This window comes from Euleptes europaea, chromosome 1 (genome assembly GCF_029931775.1).
Source record: "Euleptes europaea isolate rEulEur1 chromosome 1, rEulEur1.hap1, whole genome shotgun sequence".
NCBI classification, from domain to species: domain Eukaryota; kingdom Metazoa; phylum Chordata; class Lepidosauria; order Squamata; family Sphaerodactylidae; genus Euleptes; species Euleptes europaea.
Window position 1 is genome coordinate 123,064,647 of NC_079312.1, and position 22,315 is coordinate 123,086,961.

The window sequence follows — 22,315 nt, forward strand, 5'->3', positions numbered from 1 at the left end:
ACAATACTGACCTTGATGGTCCAAGAGTCTGATTCAGTATAAGGCAGCTTCATGTGTGTACATAAGGGTATATTAAGCACCAAGGAGACATTGGTAATCGGCATAGTTTATTTGTGTACAGTTAATGTAACCTTTCTTGGTGTGGTGACTGTGAAGGTGGGAGGTAGCTTGTTAACAGCCACTGGTAACACGATTTAAACATCAGTCAATAACAGGTAGTCAGGAGTCTGATTCCTGGTGGTGGATTGAACCGTTCTGATGATAGAGTGTCTTACTAGGATGCCAAATGTTACCTGAAGGGGGAGGGATGAATGACATGAGAAGAAGAGACAGCAGGGAGGGAGATGAAGTGCAAATCTTAATGAGAGATCACCATGATAATTTCTCTATCCTCTAGGAAGAAAGAAATACGTAATCAAATAATTTTTCTGCGCAATGGGAGTGAGTATAGCTGAAGTAATTAGAGCTTTAGCCTTTTAACATTTTGCCAAATAGAGCAGCTTCTGTCAGTAATTATGATTGTTTTATAATTATTTTTCCTGGTTAATCCTATTTTCACTTCAGCGTATTAAACTTTCAGGAGTGCCTCTCTAATTAGTTATTCAGTCTCTTCATAATAAATCCTTAGATGGGATTACAGAAATGCCAAATTATTATTCTTTGCCATGCTGCAATCGGAACGGGTTCAGAAACATGCCATGAGGGAACCTCGACAAGTTGACGAACGGCATGAATCATGCAAACCCAAAATGATGCCTAATCCCGCCAAACATGGTTTGACTTACAGTGCCATCCTAATCAGTGTCACACAAAGATGCAACTCCACTTAGGATAGCACTACCAGACATCATCATTATAAAGTACCTGCATCATTCTGTGAATTCTTGATGATGATGTGGAAGTTGTGCCTTGAAAACTGCTACAACAAGGTAACCCTGATCAACTGATGCTAAACAGGAGGATAGAGGAACTCTCACAGACCTTTAGTGTGTTGATGTGAAAGAAAAGGTACTCCATGGCCATTTATGCATGGGAGGTTTTGCCTTGGATTTGCCACTCTTTAGATGCACATTTCCCCCTCCAGATTCTCAAAACTCTGCAGGGGGGCTTATTTTTGAGTTTTGAGAATTCAGATGGGGAAAATGTGCATCTAGAGAGCGGCATAAATGGTCTATGTTTCTCATCAAAAAGCTCTACTGAGACTATTTAAAGCAATGCTTATTGCATAGAATACAACAAAGCTGAGTATCAGTCAAAGCTCACATGTTCATTTTAATGGATACAATCGACATCATTTTGGAGAAAAAATACTTAAGATTTCAAGATCAGTTTTATTTCTAGAAAGATATAGCCATGGCAAAAGTACTTTTATGCACAGCGTGGCTCATTTGTTCATATGCTGCACTGAAATAATCCAAGGGTCCCCAACATTTTTGAACATGTGGGCAAGGTTGGAATTCTGGCACAGGAGTGCCCACAATCACAAAATAGCTACTGCAAGAGAGGGAACCAACAACAAAATCTCAGGTTATGTATAACTCTGATAGGTCTTCAACACTTAAGGCAGAAGCTACGCTTATTGGGATGCCTTTTAAAATTAACATTTTTTTATTTAGAACATTAGTATGCCACCTCTTCAGGAACCTACCCAAGGTGGCTTACAAAATAAAAACAAAGCATTAAAATATTAATTAAAATCCAGCATGTAAAAGCCCCAGCCCATCTTAAAACATAGACCATAAAAACAGCCTAAAATAACAGTTTCCAGACTAAAACAGTGTTAAGATCAATTCCTTAATCAAGAGCCTGGATGAACAGAAACATTTTGGCCTGGCACCTAAAAGAAAACAATGTAGGCAGGCACCAGGTGAGCCTCAAAGGGCAGGAAGGCATTCCATAAGCAAGGTGCCACTACTGAAAAAGCCCTGTTTCTGGTTGCTACCTGCCTCACCCTGGCTTATGAGGCAGATCTTAACTTGCTGGCTGGACAATATAAGAAGACACAATCCTTCAAGTACCCTGGTCTGAAGCCATTTAGGGCTGGAGTTACAGTTGCTAATCAACAGGCCAGTAAGCCCTTTTCCCCTTTGAAGAGAGCTTGATGCACCGTTTTAACCCCATCGTGGGGCGCGAAGGGTATTGGCCAAATTGTTATAAATTTAAACTATTCAACATCTTCAGTGACAGTTGGTGTATCGTAAAACAACAGCCTGCTGACACTAACATTTATTTTAAAATGAGCTTTTGTCAATCTGATTTACTTCTTCAGATATCTATGTGTCTCACAGCTTAGGCCTGTGGTGTTGGTGACGAATCTGTTCCTTTAATCAGGGTCAGCCTTTTTAGACTGCCCTAGTCCATGGTAGGAATTAGTGTTGAGAACAAAACAAGATGATCGATGAACATAAACAAAGATGGCAATCTTTTTTTATGACAGATTCTCGTGGTCCTTTTTTATTATATGTAATAGTATTAACCAGATACTGAAAGATGATAAAAGTGCCAGGATTACTTAGAAGTTAAAAGTAACGTAACATGTATGATAGATTAAATGGCAAAAGGGGTGTTTTGAAGTAGTAGAAATAGTATTAGAAATGAAAAAGTTTAATTATGGTATCTACAATTAATAACAGTAGTTAATTGAGAAACAATGAAACATATGTAGTAGCTTTAGTGGAATCAGCAAATGCTTTATACAAGAAGAGAAATAGGGTTTAATTAAAGAAATGATGAGGGTTGCGGTCATGCCAGAGGAAATGATGTATATATCTCTTTTATCCTTCCCCCCCCTTCCTATTTTTTCTCTTTCTGTACCCTCAAAAATTTAATAAAATATATTTTTAAAAAGAGAGAGAAGAAAAGAAAGGAACAGGTTGCTATTGTGGCTCCACAGAGAGGCCATGAATTCTTCAGTCCAGTTGGGCAGCACTCTATGGGGAGTAACAGGCTTGCTGTTGGATCCTTAAAATTCACCTCTTCTCTCCCCCCCCCTTCAAGTAATATGGTGTCTCATTGCTGTGCACATGTATTTTTGATGTGGAAGATGCCAGGTTCAATCCTTGACATCTACTGAAAATGTCTGGTTACTGGACTTGTCAAAAATCCTTTCAATTCATTCATCTGTCATCTATGGTGATTTACTGTCCCAGAGAAAGTCAGAATTCTGTGGTCTACTGTCTTGTCCACCACTCAGATTTCCTACAGTTCTTTTCAGATCTATGTGAGCTCAGACTCAAGATAGTCTTCATCCGTCCTGCGAGTGAAGGTTGCCTGTCTTCCCATTAATTAGAGTATTCAATTCAGTACTCCCCCGGGGCAGAAAAAGGATACTATTTTGAGTGATTCTTATATGTTAAGGAGGGCACCTGAAAAGGCCTGCATTCAGGCCTTTTGCACGGCTGCCTTATTCATAGACCTCTCTGCCCTTCCTACCGAGTCCCTCTGCAGATGGGGTGGGTTGGGGGGTGGAACCTGCCAGTAGCAGAATTGCATCATTCCCCTTTGTTTTGAGATTATGCCTTCCGCTGTTTTCACAAAAGGCAGGGTGATTAGGGTGGCCCATGTGAGGCTGCGGGTGCCTGCACTGAAGACCCCTCTATGAACAACAGTTACAGGTAAGTGCAACCCTGTTCTCTCCCCCCCCCCACCCCGGAAGAGTTTTTCTTCTCTATACATGCCCTGAGGGAAGAGTCGGGTGCATTCTTGTTCTCCTGACTGTTGCGCTCTTGGCAGCTCCATGTTCTCTGGAGACTCTTGTTCAGATTTTTTCTCTCACTTGTTGCTAGCTTTAGCTGTGATCTGAAGAAAACAGTTCAGCTGTACTTCAGTACCTTATTTTTCTCTCTTGCATTTTCATCTTTGTATGGCAGTAATAGCCTTGTTTAAACAGTGCCAGAACTGTCGGGAGAAATTCCTCCATTGCAAATAGGAATGACCTCTTCCTGCTTTGCTTGGGCAAGGCCCATTCCTGCTCTCAAGTGTGCAAAATTTGCCAAGCAGTCCAGGATTGGCCTTTTACTCATTTCTTCCTTCTCTTGGGAGAAAGCCTTAGTGACATCCATGGAAGAAGAGTTGGCTTTTATATGCCAACTTTCTCTACCTCTTAAGGAAGAATCAAACCAGCTTACAATCACCTTCCCTTCCCCTCCCAACAGACATCCTGTGAGGCAGGTGGGGCTGAGAGAGCTGTGACTATCCCAAGATTACCCAGCTGGCTTCATGTGGAGGAGGGGGGAAACAAATCCAGTTCACCAGATTAGCTTCCGCCACTTATGTGGAGGAGTGGGGAATCAAACCCAGTTTTTCAGATCAGAGTCCACCGCTCCAAAGCGGAGGATAGGGCAATCCTCAGTACGTAATACGTGATGGTGAAACTCCCATGTAAATTGCTTTACAGATCCTACAACATGAGTAAAACTTGCTGGGTAATCTCTGTTTTCCCAGGAAATTGTCATTCTGTGATCAGTCACTAGGGATCTCTGGTGAGGGAGAGTATGACAGTGGCTTTATACAGTAATTACAAAATCACACAAGATTGGAAGAGACCACAAGGGCCATCCAGTCCAACCCCCTGCCACGCAGGATCCCACAATACAAAATCACACAAGGTTGGAAGAGACCACAAGGGCCATCCCATTATAGAATAGATGTTCTATAAAGTTACTGTGATGACTGAATTGGATCTAGTTATCATGGGAGGGAAGGAAAGTATTTGCAAATCTGACCAAGTGGTTTTTGCTAGCTTCCCTTCTCTAAAGCCCTGCTTTCAAAGCAGGCCGTGATATTCTCTTTCTCTTTAGGAAGCAGGATTGTGATACAATACAGTGCATTTTTTCCCTTTCAAGCTCTCAACAAAGCAACAGTCATGCCTTATTCAAAGGTCCTATAATCTTCTTTGCTCGCTAGCAAGTGAAATAATAATAATGACTAATATCTGATCTTTTTCAAGCTCGTAGTTTTCTTAAGCTTTGAAGTAGGCATCTCTTCAGGGAGTCTCTGGGTAATGATACCATAGTATTTTCAGTAAACATTTATCAGCCAGTGTTGAAAATAAAGTCTCCTGATCTTTTTCTTATTATTTCTGCCTCCGTAACCTTTTGCAGCCACAGGAAGAAAAAGGGGATGCCTCTTGTCTTGAGACTGCAAAATCTTTGTGAATCTTATGTGGCTTAAGAGCCTTCAGTTCGCTTCAGACTTGTGGTGACCCTGTGAATTAATGACTTCCAAAATAGGCTTCCTTTGAGTCAATCCATCTCATATTGGATCTTCTTCTTTTCCAGCTGTCTTCAACTCTTCCTATCATTATTGTCTCTTCCAGTGAGTCTTATCTTCTCATATGACCAAAGTACAATAGCCTCTTGCAAGACTTGCATGCTTATACTGCCCTGTTTGTGAATAACTAAATATTACTAGATGCATTTCTTTAACTGTTAATGAAGTCTGCTTAACTTTGGGATTATGAAATAATAGGTTCTTTATTGCTTAATGGCGGAATGAGTCTTTTGCTTCTTAGCCGTGAGGTCGTTTGGTAGTAGAGTATCTCGGTACCGTGGGTAAGGTCCCAGGTTCAATCCCTGGCATCTCCAGTTATAAGAAGATTGGGTACTAGGTTATGTAGATGACCTCTGAGACCCAGGAGAGCTGTTGTCAGTCAGAGTAGGTAATACTGAGCTAGACAGACCAATAGTCTGAATCAGTATAAGGCAGCCTCATGTGTATTGGCAATACATCTACGGGACCGCCTCTCCTGGTATGTTCCCCAGAGAAGCTTACGTTCATGTAATACCAACTCGCTGGTGATCCCTGGCCCAAGGAGTATCTGGCTGGCCTTGACCAGGGCCAGGGCTTTTTCGGCCCTGGCCCCTGCCTGATGGAATAGCCTCCCTAGCGAGATCAGGGCCCTGTGGGACCTTCAGGAGTTCCGCAGAGCCTGCAAGACGGAGCTATTCCACCGGGCTTATGGTTGAGGCCAGTGACGGTTCTCACTATAATTACTGGCCTCCCTAGTCCTTCCCCCCCTTCCCCGCTGCTGAACACCACCCCTTCTATACCACCTTAGGGTGTGATTAGGAAAATTTTATTACCTGCAAACGGCTGTTTTGGCGCCATTGAGGGGCATTATTGGGCTATTTTAAATTGTATTTTAAACTACCGTATTGTCCGGCGTATAAGATGACTGTCAAAGAGCTCCAACCAGCCTCCACCAGCTGGAGCTGCTTTGGTTTAGTCAAAAGTTTCCCAAAAAGACAAAACATTAAACTCCGGGTCTCTACCCCCAGTTTAATCCGTAGCTGACTCCAACTCTGGACCAAAAGTTAAGCCTCCAGGCACGGGGTCCAGAGTAACCCCTGCCAAGCTTCAAATGTTAAGTGCAACGCTTACCCTGCAAGGTAGAGGCCTGCCAGGGAAAGATTACACTCCCAAAATGTCTTAGGTTCTTTTGGTAGGTGGTTTTTACACTCAAACAAGGCACTTAGAATTTAGGCTTGGAATCCCAAAATCAAAAGACATAGTCCATTTAAAGGCTAACAATTATTTATTTACAAGTTATGCTGGTTTACAGGAAGGAAAAAGTCATGAAGTTTCAAGAAGAAAATAAACTATTTAGCACAGCTAGCTAATACATTCAAAAGCCTTTTTAGTTCAAAAGGATTGGCAAAGGTTTCTTGCATCAGATTTATAGTTACAAGTTCCAAAGATGCTTCCAGCATTCAAGAGTTTCAAAAGATTGTCCAAAGGTTTCTCCAAGCAGGTCAGCTTGACCAAAGTTTCTCCCTCAAGGGCCAAAATCAAATGGGTTGTGTCAGCCAGCACAGCTCTCCTGCTGTACCCCAAAGCATGCATCGTTTGCTTAAAGCTGGTTTGTCCTTATATCCGTTTTCTCAAAAGGATGAGCTCATAGAAGCCAATTGAGAAAACAAAAGCAATTAGCTGGTAATTAATCACTTGGTCAGAAATGCTGACTCACTAAGAGGTGTTCAGGTCAGGAAGCTTACAGAACTACCTGCACCTGGACATTGTCATGATGGCTGACCGATTTGTTACTATGGCAATGCACGGCCTTGCATTCCAGAAAGGGGAGAGAAGGCTTTAACGAGCACCAGCTGAGGCTTAGCTTACTCCCTCTGCAGAAGCAGTTTTCAAAAGGAAACTTATTTTGCTGGTCTAAAATCCCAACAACACAGAATTAATAGACTTCTAGGCCTGAACCCAAAAGAAATAATACAATCCAAGAAATTGAGGGACCTCAACTTCTTGGCAACGACTTTTTAACCCAGGAAAATCTTCTCAAAAGTCGGGGATCGTCTTATACGCCGGGTGTTGTCTTATAGGGCGGGTGCTGAAACTTCCGAGCCGGACTGGAGAATCTGCCTGGGGAGCCGCCTCCGCTCTGTCCATGTCCGCCGGAGGAGGGAGGGGAGGCGAGCCCGGCGAGGGCACTCTGCCCGGCTGGGAGTTGGAGCCAGGTGCGCCGGGGCGCACGGAGGGAAGCGCTCAGCCGCGCTCCGGCAGCAGCGGCAGGCAGGCGGCTGGCTGGTCGGCTGGCCGGGGCTGCCACTCTCCCCGCGTCCTTCTCCGCCTCCTGGCTCCTGCCCACCTGCTCTGGCATCGCGACTGCAGCCGCGCCGCACTCCAGCCTAGACTGAGGGTGGTTCGGGGCTGAGCGAATATGGGCAAGCGGGCTGCGCGCTCCTCCTCCTCCTCCCCCCCTGCCTCCCTCCCTCCCTGCCTCCCTCCCTCCCTGTCTGCGCTTTGGTGCGTCTGGCTCCGCTCTTGCAGGGCGGCCAAGAATGTGACCAACTCCCCAGGCGGGGCTCTTCCAGGAACAGGCGCCGCCTCCCCCTGGCCCGGCTCGGCTCCCGGCCCTTGTGCAAAAGGCGAGCGAAGGGGGGTGGCAGGGGAGCGCATGAGGGGCGGGCCTCGGCTGCGGAGGAGTATATCCCAAACTCTATATTTTAACTGGAAAAGTTGGGGGTCGTCTTATACGCCCAGTCGTCTTATGAGCAGGACAATACGGTATTTTAATGGGTTATTGTATTATTGTGTTTTAGACTGCGTAAGCTACTCTGAGCCCGATCTTCGGGTTGGGGAGAGCGGGGTAGAAATGTAATAAGTAAATAAATTGTAGGACAGGTTTCTGTGTCTTTTGATAAGATTTTAGAAGGAAGACTCTTAGGTGTAGCTTCTCTAGCCATTACTACACTGTGATGGGAGGAGCTTGGAGTTGTACTTGTAGTACCCGTTTTTGCTAAGTCTCAGTGATTATACTTGTGACCGTTTAAACATTGGAATGAAAAATTGGTCGTCTGAAGCATTCAAAGAACAGCCAAGTCCTAGAAGAAATTTCAGTTTCTGCAATTGAAACTATTATAGAGAATCTGTGTTGCCTATAAATACTGATTCTGGCCACAGAAATTACACCGGCTTGTCACGAAATTTTGGATATAAATTAAGTAAGTAAATAAAATAAAGTTCAAGGCTGCATTCAGACATCAGTGAAGTGTACTTTTATAAACTGGTTTGATCAAATCCCAGTGTGAATACAAATGGTTTAGCCAACTGGGGTTTGTTGCTTGAAATACCAAACTGGTATTTCAAAATGCCAAGTTCATAGTGTTTTGTCAGTCATTTTAGGGAAACTGAAACATAATCTAGAGAAAAAGAACAGTATTTTCTTTGCTTAGCCTTGAGAATTGCTGTTCAGCAGCTCTAGGTAAGAAATTGGGCGTTGCTCACTGTTTGGCACTGGATATATTTGGACAAATGATTATGCTAGTGTTAAGTGTCTACAAAATACTAGAAGTCTGTAATCTACCCACATGGCATTCTCTTTATTAACAGTCTTTATCAAGGAATTGAGATGGCACCCTCTGTTATTCTCTTAAAATGAGCATTGGTTTTCTGCTTCCACTTATATTATCACCATTTGTTCTGTATAGCTGATTATGCGAAGCCAAAATAACAATACCATCTTGAGTTCAAACACATCCTCTTTATTTTGTGATTGCTGGATTTTTAAAATAGCACATGGAACGAAAATCCTTGAATTAATGGAGTTAAATGCACGACACTGTCAAGATGGTGACACGTTGAACAGAGTTCTGGCTGTAGTGACGGAACAGATTACTTTTGCTAAAGCAACCAAAAATGGAATCTACTATAGCATATGTATCTCATGGTTTTCTCAGGCTAACATTCATAGAGTGCAGTTTAAGAACAGGACAGCTGAGAAGAGCCTGCTTATATAAAAGTGCATGTGCTCTGGTATTCCTTTTGTCTGTTCGTGGAACTGTTTTCATTGAAGGCAGAATTTGGTGTATAAATATAATTATGCTCACCGCACCTAGGGCAGCTTTCCTTTTTATAGGCCAGTTTTTAGTGTTTGTGTATTAAACAAAGCTAGTAAAAAGACTCAAGTGCAAAGCAAGCTTCTGGGTTTCAAGAGGCAGACCCTTTATAGCCGTGAAAGTTTACTTATCTGGCATCTGTGTGCGTCAACCCAGTGGCTGGTTTGTGTTGAGGGTGGTGCAATCATCTGGGTAGTAACCTCTCCCTTCTTGTTTAGGAAGTTGTGCTCAAAAGACTAGGGGACAATTCCAGAGTATTGGGACTGTTGTCTGCAAGAACATTATTGAGGGTTATGCAGTGTGCTAGGGCAGTTTAAAAAAACAAGCTTCAGGCACCTTACAGTACACAGTTCCTGGGGCATGGAGGCTTTTGACAGAATAGTAAATATGCCCGCTTCCCCACTTTCCCAGGTAAGGATCCTTGCCCATGTAGAATACAGACAGTATTCACAAATGCTATTCCCCCAGCTTATACTGAGGATGTCATTCATTTCCTTTTCGTCTGTTGCGTTCAAGAGCAGAAGAAAATAATCTTGTTTTCTAACAGCTGTGGTTTGGAGAACGTCATTCTTGAAAAGGCACAGAATTGCTTATCAGGAATGATACTGTTAGCTGGAAAGCAGGGCAGGTAACTAGAAGTGTAACCCTGTGGCAATTTCTTTGCTGACTGCTGAATCCTATTATTTTGTCCCCCAGAACCAAGTATATGCACGCACCAAGTTTTCATATTGCAGCACTTTAAGTAACATCTCCTTTGTCTTCAAGATGCAGGGCACCAAAATTCCAGATAGCATTCAGGTTTCAGAGCTGCAGATGTGACCGGATTTTCCTCCTGACTGTATTTTTTTTTGTCTTACAGGCCGAGTTTCCTTTTTCACTTCAGGCTCGGAAAACCTTCATCGTGTGGAGAAGGTCCACCGGGGCACCCGCTATGCCATCACCATTTCCTTCACCTGCAATCCAGATCATGGTATCGGGGATCCAGTTTTAACATAATGGGACCAGTGGCCGGGTGGATCGACAAGCGAAACCCCTGTGCAGAAGGGGGGAAAAAAGAGATTAACTTCTCATTTAAATTCCACTACATTGACTCTTCTTAATGTTTATTTAATGTCAGTGTCAACTGTTTTCACACACTCTGCTCATTCTTAAGTGTTGAAACAGTGCCTTAAGGAAACAATCTTTCTAATTTAAGGAGAATTCAGAGACTGCAGAACTGGCCCTGTATGGAGTGTCTTCCTGCTAATAGCGGAGGCTTAAAGTCGTCCCTTTTAAAATATTTCCTTCCATTATTGCTCCAGAATATAATTTCACAATTTACTTTTTTGTGGACAAATGAATGCTCAGGAACATATGATAAAGAAGAATTGGAGCACTTTCTGATCATCTTCCAATGCTTTTTCCTCCACCCTATCTATGTTCCTTCTTTCCCTATGCCAATTAAATACCGGAAAACAGTAGGGGTAACCAAGTAAAGTCTTGATTATTTACATAAACCCCATTTTTGTATTTCAAACTGCTTGCACAAAGCCTGAGGCCATTGTATTGTGGATGTTGCCCATGTATGTTTTTTTGTTTTTTAAAAAAACCTTTATTACAATATTTTTCTCCTTGAGAAAAGAAAACGTGCTTTGACTACTGGAATTCCCTGCAGCTCTTGAATAAAACAATTGTATGTGAACCTGATAAATGGTTTCATATCATTCAACAGGAAGGGACTGTTCAGAATAAAATAAAACTACTGAATAGTCTGCTTAATGCTGATTGAGCATCTTTGCCTTGCCATAGTTATAGGCTGTGTGTTTCTTTTTAACAAGTTGTTTTTCCTATTCTGAACTCAATTTGTCTAGTTTCGTATACCTTAGATTTGACATATCCCAGTAGTTACAGGCTATACTAAGGTTTGCTTTAGAATGAACTTGGTTGTTGTGTTCATCTCACAAGGCAAGTCTGAAAGGGCTTCAAACTAAGTTTTGGGGGAAATTGAAATATGCAATACTTACTGCCCTGTCTAACCTAAACTAACTTTACTGCTTTAACGACATAAAAAGCAGCATATAAAATGTCAATATTTTCCATAATAGAATCGAAAAGTTATAAGTGCCTTAGTTTTCAACAAGCAAAACTGCAAATATATCCAGTACTTGAGAAAAAAACAACCCCTGCATACTGAAGTACCCTATGTGACTTTAGGGCAATAAGCTACCCAATCTGTGGGTATATGTTTCACTGTGGGTTGAGGGAGAGGTGAAAAGGTCAACCACAAGTCAGATCAAGAAGACAACCGATAGGGTTGCCAGCTCCGAGTTGGGAAATACCTGGAGATTTTGGGGGTGGTATCTGAGGAGGGCGGGGTTCGGAGAAAGAAGGGACCTCAGTGGGGTATAATGCCATACAGTCCACCTTCAAAAGCAACAATTTTCTCCAGATGAACTGATCTTTGTTGCCTGGAGATCAGTTGTAATAGCAGATCTCCAGCCACCTGCTGGAGGTTGGCAACCCCAACAACAGAAGGTATGTGACCGTTGAAAAGCAATGAAAACTCTTCACGCTCCCCTCATGAAGATTAGGTATTCTTCTAGGTGCAGAAATGCATCTTGGATTTAAGAGCTGTGTAAGTCTACAGCATGCCCACCTTCTCTTTAAAAGTATATCGCTCATTCTAAAAGAGAAAATATTTTATTGGAGTTTCTTTAATACTCCCCCAAATTTTTAATTTTTCTGTTGAAAAAACTGGGGGGAGATGTTTAAAAATAGTGGGAAAGCTGCCCCCCCAAAAAAATTTCTGTTCTTTTTTGGGGGGGGCTTCAAATTTCTAGCAGCAATAATGAGTTAATGGACTGCACACATTCTGAAGCTCTGCTAAAGGTAACAGAGATAAGGAAGCAGGACACTTTAGACTCACTCTGTATCTAACTAGAGATAATGGCATGCAGACTGGTGAGCTTCCTTGGGTTCAGGGTTCAGTAGCTGCTGTAGGCTCAAATCCTACATATGCCATTCAGATTTTAAGCAAAGAATAGGTGTAAATAAAGAGCCAGAAAAGTATTTAGGGTGTGTCCTAAATTTGCCGTATGGTTACATGAAACAAATCATGATACAACTAGCATAGTTTATTGCATTTGTTGGTTAGACTATATATGCTAAGTTTATCTCACTGGCATGCTTTGCAGAAACAAGAGGGCTGCACCAATCTACAGAAGAAACAGGCAAAAACTGTCTGAAGTACCAAATGCATTTCAAGGGTTCTTTTTCAAGGGTTTTTTATTTATTTATTTTGCAGCTGCTTTCCCAGAGACCAGGTTCTCCTTATTGGCTTGGATACCAAGCCAGGTTTTGTTGTGATTGAGTAATCACGTTCAGACATACACGCAAGCTACACGTAGAAACTGCTGACAAATAGAACTCACAGAGGCCGCTGCCCAGTGGCTCCCCCCTTCTCTCTAGCACCAAGCAGGCACACTCACATTCCAATGTGTGATAAGGGATCGCTCCAACAGTCTCCCTCCCACCTATTCCACCCTTTCTGATACTTTCGCTTCAGCCTGCTAGGGAACAATAGAGTTCTAGTTGTTTAAGGGAGTTCCAATGAAACCAATGGAACTTTCTTCTGAATCCTAGTAAGGATTGGAACGGGCCCTAAATTAGCAATCTTGGCCACACTTACATAGACATTAACTCCACTGTGGTATGATTGCAAATCTCCAGATGGGCCCTGGAGTTTTCATGGAGCTACAACTGATCCTCAGGCCACCGTGGGGAGTTTCCTTGGAGGAAAGAGCAGCTTCAGATGCTCTATGGCATCGCATCCTCACTGATCTCCCTCCCTCCCCAAATTCTACCCTCCCCAGGCACTGCCCCCAAATCTCCAGGAATTTCCCCAACCAAAGTTGGCAATCCTACACTACAGTAGCACTTGCAAGAAAAGCTCACGGGCATGGATCTCCCTATCCTCTTCTCTGGCAGTCTCCTGAAAACTTGTGCAGAGATTAGACCTGCATAAACAAATTGCACTGGCATCAGGAGATGCAGTAAGGAAGAGGAAATTGGACCAAATTACCTCTCACTCCCACTGCTGGAGGACGTCTGGTGGAATAAGCTTTCCATATGCAGAAGAGGAAGTCAGGGTTGATTTTGTCTAATTTCCCCTTTCTTTACTACACTCGTCCTTGCCATGGTGAACTTCAAGGGTTCCCCAACAGTATTTTCCAAACACACAAGAGGCTGCTGAGTAAAGGGGAAGGTGGCGAAAGAGCCACCTCCACAAACGTAGTGTGCCGGTTAGAAGCAGCAGACTCTAATCTGGAGAACTGGGCTTGATTCTCCACTCCACATGAAACCTGCTGGGTGACCTCAGGCCCGTCACAGTTCTCTTAGAACTCTCTCAGCCCCACCTACCTCACAAGGTGCTTGTTGGGGGGGGCAGGGAAGGTGGTTGTAAGCTGCCTTGAGACTCCTTACGGTTGAGAAAAGTGGGGTATAAAAACCAACTCTTCTATTTCTGCTTGAGCTACCACAGAATTCAATCCCGAATGATATCACTGGGACTCTTAAGTATTGCAGCCTACATCTTTGTTCTACCCGTTCTGGGGACATTTGACTTATTTTTAACCAAGGCTTAAGACAGAGTGGTATTCTTACTTGTTCCTCAGCTCTGCAATTCTCCTCACTTTTGAGCCTCATCGAAAGCTGTGCAATTTGCAGAGATTTTCCATTGGACAAACAATAACCTGCCTTGGATAAGTAAAGATTGAACAGTCCTTTTTTTTTCTTTGTATAATACATGCAGGAGAATTCTCTCAGCATGAATGTAAAGTAAGTCAACGAGGGAAGAAAGGTGTCAAGGAAGTAGGCATTTGACATTCTACCTAATGTCTAATCAAAATTCCATCCTAGTAACTAGTAACACTTACTGCAAGGTGAATGTCTGTGTTTGCACAGTGCTTGATAATTAAGATATTGGAACAGGCGCCAGTACATCACAATCTCACGTGAAAAGCAGTAACTGGATTCTGTCCACGCACCATATGCTTGTAAGGCACGAGGTGTCTTGACGCAGGGAACCTACCAGCCGGAGCCAAGCACTTTTTTCTGTGCCGCCGTAGCAGCATGGTGGAAGGAAGAACTGCAGGCCTGAGTTCGGCTGCACTGTTTCGGTGTCGTTGCCTTTGCCTGGAAAGCGGCATTGCAGCTACCAATTCGGTCAGGGCAGGTGACACAAGGAGCTAACGGGGTTGAACCTGGTCCTGCAAAGCTGCCAAACGCGTCTGGCTCCTGTTGAGCGACTTGCCATTTATGAAAAGACTGAGCCACTCTTGTAGGGCCCTGTTCCATTTACTAGTGTGACTCCTGACAGCGCTCCTGATTGATACTCGAGAGCACAGGGCGTCTGTACCCAGCACTGTTCCCTTACGATAATGAAACACGCTTTTGTTACCCTTCGTCCAAATTCACACTTGCACTCAATTCAGAGGAGATTTTTTCATTTGATAAAAACTCTGCAGGTTAAACTAAGCAGTACCAAATGCTCACAGAGGGGCCCAGTGAGGATAAAGTACAAATCCGGTGTTCAGTTACAGATTGCTCCAACATGAAGTGCAACATGCAAAAAATTATATAAACAAATCCTTCCCCACCTCTGCTGTCTTTACTGCACGTTGTTCTGATGGGACACAGAGATAACGAAGCACTTGTGAAGCATCCTTTCCTAAAAGCATCCTGATTCATTTATTACAGATGAACTACATCCCCGGGAGACAGCCCTTCCTTTACACGCTCCAGTGCTCAGGCCTTCAGCTTTGAAAGGAAGATGATTTCCTAAGGTGTTCCCTGTAGACCTGAGGCAGATGTCAAGATAACAACTCTTTGGAAATTGTGCTGAGAATTCAGCAAGTTAAGTGAACTGTCCTCCTTTAAAAAAAAACCTGTCTAGGTCAACAAAACACTCTGAAAGTCGGCTACAGTTCAACAGAAAGTTCTTGTAAGGAGCAAGGCTGTGGCCCTTTTTTGCTAGAGCACCAAGCAGGCATGTGTGGAACGACCTCTGCATTGACCTTGGGTTCAGCTCCTTGGGTTCAGCTCCTAGGAATGCAATTATTGAATCTAGATGGTTGGTTCACTACCTAGCGCAGGGTTTAGAAGTTTATTTATTCCAGGTCTTGGTGAAAACCAAGCCAATGATAACTCAATGTTGCCTTTAAGAACTTTACAGTTGTCAAACAGCTGCTTGGCAGAGACAAAGTTCAGCAAGGACATTTTCCCCAGTCATTGTAGCCCTGACCTCTTTTGCACTGGTTACTACAGGCAAAAGAGTTGTTTTAATAGTCTTCCTGCCGCTGTCTGTCTGTCTCAGTCTGCTCTATACTGAGGTTCCAGTTCCCTCATCTGATATTATCTACATCAAGGGTATAAAAATAGAATAAAGAAACAAGACGGGACTTGGAAGTCTCTCAGCCGTTTGAGTCTCATGGTAATCCTTTCCCTTGATTTAACAGCCATTGGCTATTCATCTGCCATTTCACACTTTTTAAACAAGGGGGAGGGATGAAGATTAAATTGAGTCAGATGATAATCTGCGAATTCAAGTATTCTGCAATACCTATGCCACATCTGTGCTGTCAACCTTGAAGCATCAAACAGTTACCTATTGTATCCCTTTGGGAACGGTTGAAGTTGTCTGTGCAACTATGTCTCTGAGCTGTTGTATCCTGCATGGAACTTGACATTGCCATTATACATAAATTGCTACTTTCATCCCCATGGGAGAAGTGAAAATAATTGAATTCCTGTATATGCATGTGAAATGATTCTAATAAAAACGGGGCTGAAGAAGAAATGAAACGATCGTCCCCCTCATCATTCATCTTTGAAGAAGTGTTCCAGCTTGGTCTACATTGAATATTTGAAAATAGTACCATTTGGACTGTCTAAGATATTGTTGTATTTATTTATTTATTTATTTATTTATTTCACTTTATGCACTTTAATACATTTGTTTACTAGATTGTTATCCAGTAGTTATTTCAGCCAGTCCTGTGCTAATTTCCTAACCTGTGGTAGCAGTACAGTGGTGTTAATTTTGATTGCTCAACCTCCAGGTACTAGCTGGAGATCTCGTGCTGTTTCAACTGATCTCCAGCCGATAGAGATCAGTTCACCTGGAGAAAATGGCTGCTTTGGTAACTCAAGTCCCTCCCCTCCCCAGACCCCGCCCTCCTCAGGCTCCACCCCAAAAACCTCCCACTGGTGGTGAAGAGGGACCTGGCAACCCTAGTCACGTCACCGGAAGAAGAGCAATCAGAGTTGGTTTCTCCAGTGGCGTGGGATGGGCGTTCCTGTGCTGCAAGACCGACTGTTAGGGGCAGGGAACGACCAGGCTAGGCCAGTCTGGGGAACACAGGGGACAAAATAGGGGAGAGCTAAAGCAGTACAGGCACTGTCTCTGAACCTGTCTTTTCTAAAAAGGACTCTACTCCACTGCTGACCTTGCCTCGCTGTTCTACTTCTCCCCTCGCTCTGTGTGCAAGGAGAGGCAAGAAGCATGGTCCCCTTGCTCTCTAGCATCTGTATTAGCAGCATGTCCTTCCACAAAGCAGAAAAAAATGGCAGTTCTGTATGGACTGACAACCCATCTGAGGGTCCCTTGCCCATGAGACGAACTGCACCGGATGCCCCTGCTCTTTTTTTCAGTCAACAAGGAAAACCTACACAGTTGGTGATTAAGTTGGTGAACATCATAATCCAGAAGACGACAATTTTTTTTAAAAAAACCCCTATTTTAAAAATAGAAATGGATTTTGTTCTATAGGTACATCTCGGATTGCTTTATCTATTTTATGTTCCCCATGTGGGAATGCAGTCAGATAGGTAAATACCTATATACACTGGCACGTGTGAAGATTGCACAGATGTCTATTTTTCATTTGTGTACCTTTAAGGGGTCCCCAGTTATGCACACCAAGCAGAGCAGGCAAGATGGAATCTCCACAGTTAGCAGCGTATAATGGTGTACAGAGTTTTTTTCTGAACCTGTGTGAACCTGTGCTGGTGGAATATCAGGCGTGGAGGGCTGCTTCAAGTGCCAGCCATGAAGAAATCACAAGAAAACCCATCTGTGGGGCAGCACCTTCATACGAGGGCTTTAACTCTGGAACTGGCACACCAGGTGGATCTGTCCTACTGGATGTCTCTACACCAAAACACCACACCCTTGATGGTGGCTGGCACTGGCATGCAAATCTCCCCCTTTGGAATCTGCTTACCATGACATTCATCCTTATTATGTAAAGCCACTAGCAGCCAGCAAGTTTTCTCTGCAGTTTCCCTTGCTTTCCAAGAACTGTGAAGTGGCCTAAATAAGTAAAAAAAAGAAAAAGATCACACAGCTCACAGCTAGGTTCTCCACCTCCCAACCCACCCCATGCTGATACACCTTTCAATACAGGAAGTTCAGGAGGAGGAAAAAATACTTGACTGCTGCACCCTTCAATCAAGGGAGAAACATAATTCGATCCTTACATAAACAGAATGCAGTTTGCAGGAAGGGCAGCACGGCTAGCTGTTACTTCCAGCAGTTAATTAAGGCAGAGAGAATTAAATGCAGTTGTTACTCTCTCTTTTAGTTCAGCACCTGCAATCACTCAGTGGTGCACAACTGAAAAAGTAAACGCCAGCTACAATATGAATGCTTTAGGGATGCCAAAGTGCTGACATTCAAAACCCACAGTGCCTCACAAGAACAGGCCATAAGTGCGGTATGTAATGGAGTGTTTATTTTTTTTATTATGGTTGTAACCTATTTATAGGTTACTTTTCGCAAAACGTTGCTAGTATGGCTTGAAGAAAAAGTCAATCGCAGCAAGACACTGAACTCTAATGACTTCTGAGGAATTATACTAGGAACAAATTTGCCTCGCCCCCTTTCCTTCTCTCAGCCTGTGCCATCTTCTTAGGCAGAGGCAACACGGGGGTTCAGAAATTTGGAAGAGGCCCCAATGAACCTCCCCATTTTGTTCGTGACAGCTCGGCCCCCTTCCCTGCCAGACAGCTCCTTTTCTTCCTTCTCCTCCTTCCCCGCTCCATATCCTGGGGCAACCAGACACCCCTTTCCATGGTCCCGCTCAAATCCTCTTCCTTTCCCCAAACCCAACTTTTGTGACCAGTCTCCCGGCCCCACCAATGACACACCTTCCTCCCCCTCCACCACCCAATCAGACTCCAACCTTCTGTTTTCTCACATTTTGCCCAACCGCTGCTTCGGGATTGCGGATTTTGGAGCATTTCGGGTTTTGGATTTATGGATACGGGATACTCAATCTGTGTTAACACTAGGGGTGGCGATGGAAACTCTAAATAAAATGATTTTGCTAAACAGGTCAGCTTTTGTGAGGGAAGTAGAAGGACCTCATACAACTCTGTGAGCCAGAGTGCGAATAGATTCTAGAAGACAAGAAAGTTGAGAGGCAGGGAGCCCAGAGGCAACACGGTTCAATGAAGGGAGCAGAGAGATGAGAACCACAGAAAATAGTGGCTGGAGGAAGAAAAGTTGGTTTTTCTATGCCAACTTTCTCTACCACTTAAGGAAGAATCAAACCAGCTTACAATCTCCTTCCCTTCCCCTCCCCACAACAGACACCCTGTGAGGTAGGTGAGGCTGAGAGAGTGTGACCAGCCCAAGGTCACCCAGCTGGCTTCACGTGTAGGAGAGGGGAAACAAATCCAGGTCACCAGATTAGCCTCCGCCGCTCATGCGGAGGAGTGGGGAATCAACCCCCAGATCAGAGTCCACCACTCCAAACCACCGCTCTTAACCACTACCCCACGCTGGCTCTCAAACAGAGGCCTAAGGAAAATAAAGGTAGAGAAGTAACTGAGGAGTAATAAGAAAGGAGGCAGCAGGAAAAATACCTCAGGTCATGAGGACAGAAGAGACCGGTTTGCAGAGGAGTCCTGATCTGGCAGAAAATGAGACAGAATAGGCAGAGGGGGAAAAAAAACTCCAAAAGTCTGATAGCAGAGTAAGCTAAAAATGGGGGATGTGAGAAAATGATGTGTGGATGGAAAGGGTTAGGCTGGAGCAAAACATCAGGTAGAGCCTATGTTAGAAAATACATACTGTTCAGAAGTAAAGATGTGGAGAGGCAAGATACATTAGAAATCTGCAGGGCAAACCTAAGAACACTTTCCTGGGAGAAAACCCCACTCAATGGACCTGAGTAAGATTCTGAATAGATCTGCTTGGGGGTACTGTATTGGAAACTTTGGACCAGGCAGCCATGGGGAAATAAAATCACCAAGCTTCTGTAACTTTTAAGTACAAAAGGCACATTTTTTCCAGTCATGGCTTCTGTAGCACTATGGCTTAAAAACTGTAAGAGGGCTGTGAGAGACAAGGGAGAGTCTTGTGGAAATTGAAATGAATTTCACACATAATGCTTTGACAAGTTAGTTCTTTGTCTTTGGGAATGGGTAAAAGTCGGATCTAAATGATTTTAAAGGGATCCTCGTGAATTCATACGATTTTTACTTACAAACAAAATAAAACCACCATCATATTGTAGATTGTGCCTTAATCTATAGGTACAGTAGTACCACAAAAATCATGCATTTATGATGCAAAAATAATGGTTCCAAAGCATAGATCCTCATGGATCCTCAAGATTTTTGCGTTTGGTTGCCCAAAACTCCCCCCTAAATTGCATATCATGTCCACAGTCACAGACTGCACCACAAAAAAATCACACATTCCCAGCTTCATGGCACCTCCATGGCACAAAAAAAAGAATGGTTCCAAACCACAGATCCTTGTGGATTCTCAAATTTTTTTCATGGGATCACCCCAAACTCACCATCAAATCACATATCATAAGCATAGCCACTGATTTCACTAAAAAAAATCACGCATCCACCCCTATGCAGTGCCGCCACAGTACAAAAACATGGTTCCAACGCATGGATTGCCAGGAATTTTGGATTGGGTCACCCTGAAATCACTATCGCATATCATGTCCATAGCCACAGACTGCAGCACAAAAATCATGGATCCATCTCTTCATGACACCAAACCATGGATCCTCAAGATTTTTATGTATGGTCACCAACAAATCACATATAATTTCCATGGTGACAGATTATACCACAAAAAGCATGGATCCACCTCTTAATGGCACCTCCATGGCTCAAAAACAAAGATCCAAAGCACTGGATCCTCAAGTTCCTCTTGAATTTTACATGGGCTAACCCAAAACTCACTAGGAAATCACACATCACATCCATATCCACAGAATGAACCACAAAAAACAAAGAGTCTTGATGGTTCTGCTGTGGAGCAAACACTTCATTAAATACTTGGATTCTCATGGATCCTTATGATTGCTAAAGAGGCTCCACCAAAATACACTGTCGGAACACGCCAAAGAAGCTCCTATGAGGAGAAGACCCTCAGCTCACACTCCAAACTGCCAAGTTCTGCGCTGTTGCTATTAAAATACACAGAGCTTTATTAGAGAATGATTGTTAGAATATTTTACAATTTTAATATGATAATTTTAACCAGGGATTGCTTTTATTGACCTTACACCTTTATATGTATGGGCAGTTTGTGAATCTGCGGTGCAAAACTATTGTGTCTGGAAACTTTGATGTGTTGGCACGTGATTGGTCAGTAGACTGTATTAATAAACTTGACACTGTCGGAACATGCATCTCATCAATGTCCATGGAATGACCCACCAAAACAACAGATCCCGCATTTCATAGTTCCACAATAGCGTGAAAACTGTATTAAAATTAATGGACCCTCATGATTTTTACATTAAAATTCACTGTTATCATACAGTACATTAACATCCATGGAAGTGTCTAGAAAAAAAACAGAGATATGGTTCTTTATGGGATTGCCATGGCAGAAAAGCTGCATTTGAAAACATGTTGTCATTGAGTCTTATAATTTTTACATGGACTCCGCAACAATCAATTGTAAATTCACACATCATGTCAATGGTCTGAACCACCAAATACACTGATTCTCTGTTCTGTGGCATCGCAATAGTGCAATAACATGGATCCAAGGAGCAGATCCTCTTGCACTTTCACAATTTCTTCTTCAATCATTCCAATATAGACCATAAAGTCACAGATGACATCAACAGTAATGGAGTGTGTAATGTATTTAGTTTGTGCAAGGACTATGCTGAACTATCGAACTCTTGAACTGCTGAACTGTGTTGAGCTTGAGGCTCTGCTCCAGGCCCAGTCATCTGTTTCTTCTATTGGACAGTGGACTTTGGCCGTCCAACCACGGACTGGGGTGATGGCTCCAAATGGTCGGGAACTGTATATAAATTGGGGTGTTTTGCAGTTAAGTTCGTTCTCTCTTCCCTGTTAGCTGAATAAAGCGGTTGCTGTTGGAACTCTGTCTCCGGCCTCATGAGTAACTTACACATACATAATAGAGTGCACCACCAAAAACAAAAAAGTGCCATCATGGTGCCAGTCTATGGCATGGAACATAGATGCCAACCAGTTTTACAGGAAGTTCCTGAAAAATCACTGTCAGATCACAGATCGTATTCATGTCCACACATTTTACCAAAAAAATTTATCCAGAACTTTATGGTATCACCATTAAACAGAAACTTATAGAAAAACAATTGGTTCTCACAATTTCTTTGTTGAATATTCCAAACTGTAGTGTGAAATTAGAAGTCCATTTAACTATCATAAAAATACATGACGATCCAAACATTTAATGCAGTGTTTGCACCATGGCATTGCCACAAAGACTGTGTTTTTTGTCATTCATTCTGTGGGCATGGGTGTGATGTGTGATTTCCTAATGAGTTTTGGGAGAACCCACATAAAATTCTGAAGGATGCATGAGGATCCAGTGCTTTGAATCCATGTTTTTGAGGCATGGTGGTGTCATGAAAAGGTGGACCCATGCTTTTTGTGGTGCAATCTGTCACCAT

The 22,315-nt window shown here is 43.1% G+C and overlaps 1 protein-coding gene across 1 annotated transcript in view; it reads left to right on the plus strand.

Moving 5' to 3' along the window:
* The window catches only part of OGFOD3 (2-oxoglutarate and iron dependent oxygenase domain containing 3), a 43,479-nt gene extending 33,087 nt beyond the window's left edge, over positions 1-10,392 (plus strand). Inside the window, exon 9 of the mRNA XM_056848301.1 lies at positions 10,207-10,392. Within this exon, the coding sequence (XP_056704279.1) occupies positions 10,207-10,343 (137 nt within the window). The 3' untranslated portion in view covers positions 10,344-10,392. The remainder of the gene's footprint in view (positions 1-10,206) is intronic.
* The last annotated feature ends 11,923 nt before the right edge of the window (positions 10,393-22,315 follow it).